A 12512-nucleotide genomic window follows, 5' to 3' on the forward strand; every position below is an offset into this window, starting at 1 on the left:
AACGGAATTCTTGACGTAGATACCAGTCTATTTTAACAAACCGCACAAACTTCAATTATATTAGCTCAATCTATGTAGGAACCAACCAATGACCTAAATCATTTGATCTTCTTTATCTATATCTCCAGGTTGATGAAGTCATTCTCGTTGTCACATAATAAAATTACAGGCTCATTACAGACGCTCCCCACTTAGATTAGATTTGAACCTAAGACAACCTAGGCTATAATAAGGCCGCGTATTCTTAGCACCTAAAAGGTCTCGCATAATAATAGACGCTCGTTGATGAATTACCCACCTCACAACGTGTCTCACCGCACATTTCCGTATGAATGCGTTGCATTGTAGCGTGGAGGCATCTCTCATCTAATCGAAATTACAGCAACGATCCCTCACATCGTTTTATCCCGCCATTTACGCGGCCACTTTGAAGCACCGGCCGAGTTCAAGGGTGTGCGACACGATTCATTGCTAGAAGAACATGGCGCCAAACGACGCAAAGTAATGGGGCGGCTTTCATAAAACCAACAAACCCCAATTAGAAGTGTTTCTGCGCATTTCCTCGCTCGAATAGCGCGATATACCGTGTGCAATCGTTTGCAGTCTCTCTAACATCCTAAACAGTTCAATCTATAAGACAAAAAAAAACAACTCGCCGACAGCTTACACCAACAACAACCTTTAGTTCAGATTGATCGTCTACTGTTCGGTCGAATACGGCATACGTAACCTCCGAGCAATTAAGCACCGGCCAGTGATGCCCGCAGGCGCATTGCCATTCCTGGTGACGTTTTCTGTGCAAAGCGCGGGGAGTTCCATTGCTTTGGTGCGTCGGTGTGTAGCGGCAGACAAAACAGACGCGAATGGTTGTACGCTGCTGCAGCAGCGCTCCAAAAGAAGCTCGCGCCACCCTGAGGGCAATTGCAAATTGGCATGTAATCTCGTTAAATGACTCGCAACACACTGCCGCGATGACGCGGCCTGATGGTCACTGGGTGAGGCGCCGGTCCAAATGCTCCTTCACTTCCGAGGACAAATCTAAAACGTTTGCAGTTGGGAAGAAGCAATCTATCAATCTTCCCCCCTGGGGAGAACGCTTAGGGTACACATTGCCGGTTGCATTTGAAGATGAATGCCAGGGGAAGGGGGGATTGGCCTTTGCTTTTGCAGTCAATTTAATTAATAAAACAACGACAACATTCAATCAAAGCAAGACTCAATAAAATAATTGCTCCAAAGACAGTTCGTCTCGCGACATTCCCCACGTGACGTCAGTATTCCATAAATACACACGTAAAAGATTGGGAAAAAACATAGAAAAGCATTATAAGCGCACCAAAGGGACAAAAATAATAAAAACCACACCCCGAATGCTGAGCGTCATTTGTATCCATTTCCCGTGCGGTTGCGGAAAATGGTTTATTTTGATAGCGCTTTATTGCCTCCAAAAAAAAAGAGTTTTCCCCCAAATCGACGCTCTCCCGTACAACATTTCGGGAGAGATACGTGTGTTAATTCAATTAACGGACCAAAGTGTCCGTTCGGACGATCCCCGGTAGCTAACCTTTAACCCCGGAACGATTCACACACGCCAATTGGTCGTTCCGCGCTCTGGCATCGTTAAATGAACACGCTCATAGGCCCCACCACGTTGGTATATTTATGGACTACTGTGCGGAAGAAAGTGAAAATTGTGGCTGAAGATCCGCCAAAACAGCGTGAAAAAGTGAAACCACCACCATCATCGACAGCAAAAGCGTCGGTCGGCGTCGTGGTCATCAATCTTAACGTGGGGTCTGTGGTGCAAGATGTTGATTCAACCGCAAGCGTCATTCATTGCACAGCAGCAGACCACCACAGCAGCTCCCACACACCAAACACTCGAGCTGTCCAGGAGCTGTATAAAAGGAGTCAATTTCCGGTCGATGTGGCGCTTCATCTCACGCACTATTGCTGCTGCTGCTGCTGCTGCCGTGTGTGTTTATCCTCCCGCGGGATAAAACCGGTGGGCGGCGGGAAGAAAGGACACCGAAGAGCACCAACACACCCACAGTGTGCCTTATGGCGACGAAACGACGAACGATTGGAGGAGGAGAAGGATTCGATTGCACCGGAATCGACCGTAATGAAATTGTGTGCGTGAGAGCGGTAAACGTGGCCGCAAAACCATTAAGCCATTACCGGCCAACCCCGTTCGGGTATCGTGACCAATTAATCGAAAGCTTCACTTCCGGAACCAGACCCACCCCCCGATGCTCATTCACACGATGGGCGGGAAAATGAGTACCGAGAGCGACCACAAAACGTGACCCGGAGAGAACGCAGAAGTCACACGATGGACGGGATTCTCCATCGTCAGGATCGGGAACTTCTCCGGTGCTAGTGACGCGGTGTCTGTGTGTGTGTGTGTTTGTGTCTGTGTGGAAATGATACCAAACTTACCTCCCAGGGTGTCCGTGTCGCGCTGTTTATTGTTCAATTTGCTGTGGGAGGAGGGCAGCGGCTTCAGGACGGTCACCGGTACCAGCCCTTCCTGGCTGTCGGACGCGTTGATCGACAGACGCACCAGGCAGTAGTCGGGCGCGCCCGAACAGTTCATGTCGACGATTTCGACCTGCTGACCTTTGCTGACGCTCAGCTCGGACGTGCCCGGGGCTGCCGTATGGTCCGCTATGACCCATGTCATCTCCGCTAATCCGCCCTGGAGAGAAAAAAAAAGAGGAAAAGAAATTGCGTTAGCAGTTATCCGAACATGGATTGCTGGAAAAGTGAGCTTGTGCTTGGGGTGGAGAATGTAATGACGATAAGAGTAGTGTGTACCAGCACTCGGCCGGTCGGTAATACGGTGGTTTCCCCTCTACTGCCGTGCAGGAGGAGGAGGGTGCCGATTGCGCCCGAGCTGGGAAAGACATTACAACGAAATAATCGATTGCCTTTGTTTGACCATTGCTATCGATTGTCGGGCAAGCGAGAAGGCGCGCGCTTGTAAATTATGCGAACATTCCCTTGGCCGGATATAGCGTTCAGGTACTGGTCGACAGGCAAAATGGGTAGCGTGATTTTGAAGTCTAGAACACAGAAATTGCCTGAAGCGATAGTTTTCATGGGGAAGGTAAACTGATTCAATTGTATTGAAGGATTTTAGAAAAGTTAGTCAGAAATTATTGACGTTAGGAGCTCCTGTATCCATGTTCCTTAATCTATTTGGATCCAATAAATGATCATTAGTTACCATTTAGAAGACAATTCCTAGTTATAGCCATAAACGTCTAGAATGTTTATAAAAGGATCATCTCAGAGGATCTGAAGGATCTTCATCCAAGTCTTTTAAGTCTTAAGATAACAGGGAGCAAAACAAAATCTAAAGATAACCCAAGATCTGATTGATGTGGAAGTTGTATATGATAAGGCAACGAAGATGTTCTTTGTTTAAACTGAAAACTGAAGAAGATTTGAATTATGTGTGGCTTGTAGTTACTTCGCCACATCGATAAATGATACTAACAAGTTAAGGTAAATATACTACCAGCAGTTCCTATATCCAGACCAGAACTACATTGAGGTAATCTAACTAACTTTCTGTGCAGTTTGGGATAGAATATGGATGGAATAGCGCACAACCACATAACATAAACTGTTTTGAGTCATAGATCCTGTTCATCTTGAACGCATGAAGATGGGTTTATTCGTAAATTGATAGGTCAAGTGCTATATACGTAAAAGTTCTAACATAAAATCTCTCACTAACTACTAATATCCGTACATTCAAAGCTTCTCCAATGCCCTCCCAATGGTGTCCAACGAACGAATAGCACTGTTCAACAAAGTTCAGAGAATATCGGTCGATTAAAATAGCATCGATTTTTCTCACTCCACACAGCGGAAGTACGCCAGGTAGGCACAACAACCTGATCCACATCCATGGTTATAATTATAATTGCTAGGAAACCCTCGAAACTCGCCTCCACTTAATTGTGCGTTAGTAGTAGTAGTAGTAATAGTAGTTCCCTCCTTCCTTAAAAAGCCTCCGGAAATAAATGTGATACCGCGACTCGTGCGACGCACGGTTGCTCCGGTTGCGCCGTACGCCAAAAGTAATTTATCATATTCATAGCTTTGTCAACATGGGAGCACAAGACGGCAGAGCGTACAGAGGGTGCCCTATACCCGCCCGCAAGCTGTCAAAATTCAAGACTGTCAAGATATTGGGAGTGGATAATAATCTATTGACATAGGTCATAGGACAAGCGGCACAGGCAAAGGGGGCACAGTCCCAGTATGCGCGAGGCAGAGAGCACACGAATAATGCTATTAATGGTTGCCCTTTTAAAACACACACACAAATAGACAAAAAAATCCTTTGGTGCGTGGGATGGCCACCATTCCCGCAACTCCGGAGCAGTCGATCGTTACAGTTGGTCGTACAACAGCGTAAATGATTCGCTTCCGTGCCTGATCGATACAAAAAAGCGAGTGCTATTCAGCGTTTATCAATGAAGTGATCCTTATTCAGGGAAGCACTAGCACACACAAACGTGGTAAAAATGAATGTTTATTTTAGGCTTCTCGTCTAATGCGATTAAACATCGATTGCCATTGCCGTTTGACGCAATTATAACTTCTCCTTATTATGACCGTCGCCAGGACACCGGGCACCTTCTCCCCATCGCACAAACAGTGTGTGGGAGAGTAAAGCTCATGTTTCCAGTGGTGTATTACCGCCAGTGGATCCTGGAACCATTAACAAACAAGTGTATTTTGCGGGAGGGAGGGGGAGGAGTGAGGGTCAACCGAACCGACGAACAAATAAACGAGAACCCATCACCATACGGTAGAACTACCACCAATCAACAAAAGGCTGATGATGTATGGTAAATAATGACAGCGTGGGCGATGTCACTCCTGCACAAATAAACACACATGGGAGGAGTGGATACGTGCCCCCAATTTAATTTCTTTAAAAGTGGTTTAATTCCACTCTTTTTCTTTTCACTGCAAACATTGACATTGGTACAACAGCAAACCCGGATGGCATTGCCAATTCCCACAAATAATGGTTTGCTGATATGCATTTCCAATAGGACCAGCAATCATTCATTCATGATGTTCGACGTCCCATGTGCGCAGTTTTTACTGCATCGATTGACGACAACTCAGTGCTGTTGTGGCATCGTTACCGACTCACAAGCATTCCCAAAGAGCCGCACAAACGATTTTGCTTCTAATCCAATCAAAATATTGCACAATGCAGAAGCAAATCGTCCATGAATTTCCAGTGCAATGAAGCGAAAATATTTAGCTTTATTAATTAAGCCAACACAGTGAGGCCACTCGCTCGTACAACAGCAAACGTGTGGGTACGTGTAAATGTAATCCTATTAGCTGGATGTAATTCCAGCATTAAACCATAATCGGCACTAAGTAGGACTAAAACCAGCGTTTGGAACGTTGCTAAATACGTAGCAAGCACTGTCAACGGACGCAGCACAGTTGTGCGAGAGGTACGTGAAGCGATTGCCAACAGTTCAGCGTACACTTAGCACTGTGTTCCCGTCCTTGCTTCCAACCAAACCATTTCTGCGTTCTTTCCAGCAGTTTCTAACGTTTTTCGAGAAAGAAAAAAAGACACACACACGCGCGCGCTCACACACACACACACACACACACACACACACACACACACACACACACACACACACACACACACACACACACACACAAAAATCCAATGCCTGCAGGTCCTAAACGTAAGCGATGTGTGTACGGCAGATATGTGGAACGTTCTCCGCACAGCTTAGTCGAGAAGAATGTTGTTGCTTCTTATCCCATAAGCACGAGAAAAAGTTGGCCAAGAAGATGATGGGAGCGCACATGGGAGCGAGACCAGAGACGGCAATGCACAATAATATCACACACATCATCCACACACACATATGTTTTGCACATACAACCGCCCACCCCCCCGTTGAGAGCGACCCCATTAGAACTCAACCCATCCTCGGGGAATACACACACATACACACGCAACCCACCTGTGCTTTTCCTTCCCCATCTCCAAACCGACCGGGGAGCGGAAGCGCACCAAATTGAAGCATAAGGCGACACACCCTGCCACACACACATACACACATCTGGTTGCATCCTCAAGGTAAGAGGCACACATGTATGCATAACGGCGGCGAAGCTCGTTTGATCAACTAACCAATCTCTTCGTCCTCGTGGCTGGAGGGCAACAACTACAAAAAAATGGATGGAAAGTATTACACAGCCGCATCGTCGCAACGGCATGCCCCACCACCGTGTCAAGATGGAAGAATCTGCGCGATTCTGTGGCAAAATGTGGCAAATCATGCACGTAAGCGGGTCAGGCAGCAACATTTGACGCAGATTAGTGAGGACCTTTGGAGATTGTATCTTGGGTTATACACACACACACACAGAGACTGAGCTAAAGAAATTGTACACAAACAGCCAAAAGACATTGTAAGATCCGTGTATCGTAATAGCTACACAGTAAAGTTCCTCTCCAGGACATTTGCAACTCAATCACGCTTTTTGACAGATGTCGCCGTGTGCGTGTGTATGTGTGTTGGACGCATTTCCTTTACATACGAGAGGTTGTGTTGTGCCTGTCAAGACGACCAAACGTTGTCCAAAGTACGGAGGGTACGGCAAATGGGTAGAGTTTGCAATCTTTCCTCAATTACCGATTCTTCGATTCTTCAGAAGTTACCCAATATGCTTCTCACGAAGTCGACGTCAAACTTTTTCTGCAAAACGACTCCGAGAGAGTGAAACGAATTTCTTCATCGAGTTCCTTCCTTAGCCTCCACACTCACCCCTGAGATTCCTGGGTATTTGATTGCTTTGCATATGGAAGGAAAGTTTTGCTTTTGGCAAACGAAAAAAATGCACCTTCTTCGTGCATTTATCGATTGCAAAACAAACAAACAAAAAAACTAGGCCAAAACACACCCAATAAACAACCCCATTGCAATTCTGTTGCTCAACAACGCTCAACATCTCAACAACAGCTAGCAGCAGCCAAGATGCGATAAACAATAAAGAATAACAAATCCCCATTTGCCGTGGCGTTATCGAGTTTTGCAAAAGAAAGTGCACCCCTCTCGAGCACGAGTTGAATGGGAAAAGCCCCGAACAAATTGTGTTGTGTAACTATCCTCCTCCTCCTCATCACTGCCCCCCTTTTCTCATGCGCCGCTACTAATCCTCACTATAATTGATAACGCTCTTCCGTAATCCCCCGGGCGATGCCGGATCGGTCGGTCGAAATCGTACCAGTGCCGTCCGTCCGTTCTAGTGTAGTGTATTGTTTTGTTCTTTCTTGTTATTTATACATGTTCGGCAGCCCTGAGGCAGGGCTGAGAGCATAATGCGCGAAATGCCGCGCACTTGGCTTGGATTTATATTTGCGCACTTCCCGTTCAGACGACGACACCAACACACACATCCTATCCTCTCTCCCAAAAATTCGCGCTTCGTTAGGGCGTTGTGGTAGTACCACCGCCGCCCCACCAAATAGGATTCAATTTGCATATGCACTGTACTGTATGAATGTGTATGTATATGTGTGTGGCAGTGTGTTTTGCAAGCGAGTGCAAAGTTTAATCAATTGTCAACACGTTGTGCTCACGCCAAGGGTTTACCCCCCGCCAGCCGGATGGTGGTATGATATGGCGCTTTTCCCACCTTTTGCCTTCACAACCACTTACCACACACATCCCACTCAACAGCATAATGCAATTATTAGATGCATGTTACACGCGAGGGCAAATGCACACGGATTGGGACTGTGGCGGGAGAAGCTATATGGTGTAGAAAATATAAGAGCGATACGCCAACCGGAAGGTTATAATTTGATTGTAATAATTATCAACCACATAATAGGCGTGACGGCGGCCCACCACATGAGGTGGTGGGTTTAGTGCCGCCCTCTCGTGATTATGGGGGCGCAGTGACAAAATACTTAGAAGTTAAAGAGCAAACAGACACACACGTCACCGCCACCTAATCAGGTATGATTTGTTGGTTTGGGAAAGTACTGGATAACGTATCCCACTCATGGTTGGTATTCCCCGTGTTTGTATGTTGTATCCAGAACCATAAACGGTGGTACTTAAAACACGATCAACGTGTGAAACTGCGCTAAACGAGCTAAACAAAATTGTTTATTAAACAACAAACAGACTGCACCTTCGCGACGACAAAACAACAAACAGCAACGGCCGCGAATCATCATCCGACATGTCAGTATGCAAATAATGAGCGTCAACAATGAGTTGCGTTCGCTAAAATTGGTTCTTCCCATGGGAGATATCTTTACCGGAAGAGTTGCGCAACATTCACACATCATTGTCACTCAGACACGACGATTTGTTGCATTCATCAGTGCTGATCGGTATCAGCTTCGGTTGTATAATAAAAGCAAGAAATAAACACAGCCTGAGGGACGTGAGCTCGTGGTGCAGGTAACAATGCGCGAGCCTGCTAAACAACATGTTGGACGTTCAAATCTCTCATCCGAACTCTAGCAAGAGACGAAAGGCAAACAAAAAAGTATGACATTTTTGGGCTATGTTAGAATATGGGCCACAAATCGTGTAAAAATTGACTTTGACCGATCGATAGTCCATTACCCCGAAAATTAATTTGTCCACATTTTACTGTTTCGCGTTTTTTGCCAAAACTACTGTGCATGGCAGTATGGGGCAAACGAGAAAGCTTAACTGACCATTCGCACGCAGAGCCATTCTGCTTGGCCACACACCATTCAGAAGTAATAGCATACAGTAGTGGTAACGTACTACAAACCCCCCCAAATCCCCCCCAATCCCTTTCTTACTTTTCGAAAGAATTGAAACGATCCGGGCGAATCGATCGTATGCTGCCGGGCGAGGGCGGCGTGCGACGGGACGCTGCTCTGCCGGAACCAGGGTAGCGAAATTTTTCGCCCACTCTTCTTCGTCGACCCTGTTGACGACAGTCCGCCGCCCTTGGCACTGCTGCGGTCAGCCCCATCAACGTCGCCGCCTCCGCCGCCCTTGTCCACATTGTTGGATGCTTTCGACATGCTGTAAATGCTTGCTGCTGCTGCTGCAGTTCACCACCAACACCGCACACTAAACACTGGCTGGGACTGTACGACACACCACAACAACACGCCACTATTCTTGTTCTATCTGCTGCTGCACCGCGATGCTGCTGCTGCTACTAGTGACGGTGGTGGCTGGGCTGGTAGCTGTACTATCGCTGAGCAAGATGATGTTGACGATAGCTTCTGCCCAACGGTACACACCGAGCGCATTATAGGTGGTGCTGGAGCTGCGTTTTATACTTCACAACCTTTCCGTGTAGCGTTTTCGTGTTTGGCGAGATGAAGAGAAGATGATAGACTGGCCCCACACTTCCGAATGCAATTCTGCCGGATTTACAACCACTCTCGTCGGACGCTTTTTTCTCTCTCTCTTTTCTTTACAAAACAACAAGCTCGTACACGGGAGCTGACAAACGTAACACGACGGTACAGTAGTAATAACATTCATTCATTGCTAGCTAAATTTTCGCTGTTTCGCAGCATAGAAAAAATACGCAATATATCTTCTTCCTTTTTGTTTGCTGATGTTGCTGCTGCTGTAATGCTTTTAGCTGATTGGACGTTTGGTTCAGAACCACTTTCATCAAATCACAAACACACACACACGAGAGCGTAGATATACATATGCACACTTGTAGTGAACTTTAACACTTATCACATAAATCAACAAATACTACGGTCGGAGCGCGCGTACGGGCATCCCGGCAAGGTTATTAAAAGTGTAACTAATCCTTTTATCTCGCTTCTGGGCTACATCCTTCACACTGCTGATAGACACACAGAGACACAAGGCAGAAACACACACACACACGCACCATGAAGTTTAATTAATTACTCTTAAAAGGAATGGGAGTGCGGAGCGCTTGCGACACCTACTGTAGTTTTGGAATGCTTTTCCACTCCATTTTCCCAGCCCAAACACCCTATACTTTAATTAATGATAACCTTGAAGAGTGTTATCACACTCGTAGACACTTTTGGTGGTAATAAAGTTATGAATAAAAACACCAAAATGAGCAAACAAAATCAAAATGATTCCTTTGAGCTTTTAAAAACGCTTTCCTCCCTTTGGCCATTAATAAGTTCAACGCTTACTATTTGTCCCATTAATTTCCCGCCGATGACCGTTTTTATTAATAATGTAAAGGAAAACAAACAGAACAAAATCAAAGAAAAAAAGCTAGCAAAAGGTAAGTACCGAAAGCTTCCAAAAACGAAGCGCCAGCTCCATCTCTCTGTCGTCGATTTATTATGGTGGATGGATATTTCTTTGTGACCAAAAATAAACACGATAAATGCTCACGGTTGGCTGACGACTGTACGTAAAGCCGCAAAGTGAAGAGCAGGGGCGAGTGAAAGAGAGTGTGGGCAGGCAGGCAGTCAGTGAAGGGTTCTCCGGGGTGGATATGGAGTCCGTTGATGGAGTCTCGGCATTCCGACGCCACTATACGGTTCTCGGCTGCTGCTGCTGCTGCTGTTTGGGTCAGCTCCGGAACCATTTTAAATAAAGAAGCAAAGGACACTCACACACACACGCACGTGTGCGTATAGGCAATTTTTTCGTCCCCTAGAATGTTTGTCTTCATTTGTGAGAAAGGAAGGACTAATGGTTGGTGGAAGGATTTCGGTGGCTGATTGAGAGAAAATTCCATTCCGCTCGTCCCGGCTTCATTTGGTTACCTTCCACTGTGTGACAACATTATCATACAAGCTTTTACATGTGTTTTTTCAGCTTGTTAACATGTTGCTAATCATCCAAAAGAAAAGCACAACACATTTTAGTATGACATTCAACATGAGTTTTCGTGTAACCCCCCCTGCTGAGAATTATTATCTCAAGAACTCACTCACTCACATTTAACAGGTGTCTTTTCTAGTTTCTTCACTAACGCTGACACTGTTTTATCATCAATTGTGGCCCACTTGCCCACATTTTGATGGGGGGAGGGAGTGGGGGAATGGAAAGGGGTGACACGGTTAGACAACAAAGGTAAAAAAAGAAAAACGCCAACTCTCTCACGGTCAAACTGCCAAACGAAAGGCGAACCAGAAGAGGGGCCTCGCCATCATCCGACTGTTATGTAACTCGGCTGCTAAAGAAAGAGTCAACCAAACGTTTGAGCATAACCAAGGGACAGCAGCATCCTACATACATCAAGACGAAACAAACTCACTCACACACACACAGCGACAGAGACACGTACACACGTAAACCTGGGACAGGGACGCAACAGTCAAGTGCCAATCATGGAACGAAGGGGTGCGGACAGGAAGGCGAGACGAGCAGCTCAGTGCTCGCAGTGGTGACGGATCACTTACAATCCTTCCTCAACTGGCTTCCACTTGTGCCACTCACCACAGACAGCACGCTCCTCCCTCATTTTACCACCGTGGGAAATTTTATTCGACAGCTCCCTGTCAACGACATTCACGTGCCATGGATGGTTGACAAGTATTCTTCTAAATCCTCCCGTACATTGTCCGTTTCCGCCCTTAGTCACCACCATCACCAGAACCAAGAAACCAGATGTGGGTCGACCATATTGGTTTACTGACCTAAACACTTCGCGTTTCCCCTCACACTCAACCCCAAGGCATTTCTTCCTTCACCGGCAATGGTTTCTACACACTCTGTGGCCGATTTCCCGGAGGATGTACTGGGGGACTACATAACACATCCCTCCAACCGGTAGGTAATAAAATTTGAAACCATTTTAGAATCAACAATAAGTAACAATTGCAACCGGCACACGGGCACATTGGTTTTGCTCCATGCCGCGGGACATTTCCCGAGCTTCCTTGCTTCCCTTTTCGCTTCCTCCTTCAGTTTTCGTTGTTTATTCGTGGTTTTATTCCTTCCTGAATAAAAAGAAACCCCTAAAAAAACACCCAAATTTTCCACCCAATTCCCCTTCCAGCCATGAACACACGGGGGTTGTGTTTCCAGGGGAAGGCGTCAGCATCTTGCACGTTTTTCTCCAAACGTATGTATCGCTGCGCACTCTCTCTTTCTCTCTCTATCGCTCAATTCATCCCTCTCTTTCTTGCTCTCGTTTTCTTCCCACCGCGGTAGTCCGTTATAATCACAACAATCTAATTTATGACCAACTCAACTCAAGGGTAATGATTTCACTTTCCAACGGGGTCCCGCCGCCGGCAGCTGAGCAGGGTGGAGTATATATGTGCGAATTTTATTTCTTTTTGCTTCCCTTTGGATTCTCCACCATGGTTTGTGTACCAACACCGAACCCGGAGATCAGCTTTTATGAGATTTTTAATTTTTATCTACCACCATCACACCACCAACACAGTACCGCGATCGGGATGGACGTTTGGGAGGTATTTTTTTTCTTCTTGAAAACCGTGTACCACACAACCACAGCATTTTTTTGCTTTT

At 46.1% G+C, this 12512-nt stretch overlaps 1 protein-coding gene across 3 annotated transcripts in view; it reads right to left on the reverse strand.

The window, feature by feature from the left end:
• The window catches only part of LOC120901033 (triple functional domain protein), a 68656-nt gene that overhangs the window by 23979 nt on the left and 32165 nt on the right, over positions 1-12512 (reverse strand). For all 3 annotated transcript variants that reach the window (XM_040308741.1, XM_040308746.1, XM_040308751.1), the window contains exon 7: positions 2443-2701. In XM_040308741.1, the coding sequence (XP_040164675.1) occupies positions 2443-2701 (259 nt within the window). The remainder of the gene's footprint in view (positions 1-2442; positions 2702-12512) is intronic.

Source organism: Anopheles arabiensis, chromosome 2 (genome assembly GCF_016920715.1).
Source record: "Anopheles arabiensis isolate DONGOLA chromosome 2, AaraD3, whole genome shotgun sequence".
NCBI classification, from domain to species: Eukaryota; Metazoa; Arthropoda; class Insecta; order Diptera; family Culicidae; genus Anopheles; species Anopheles arabiensis.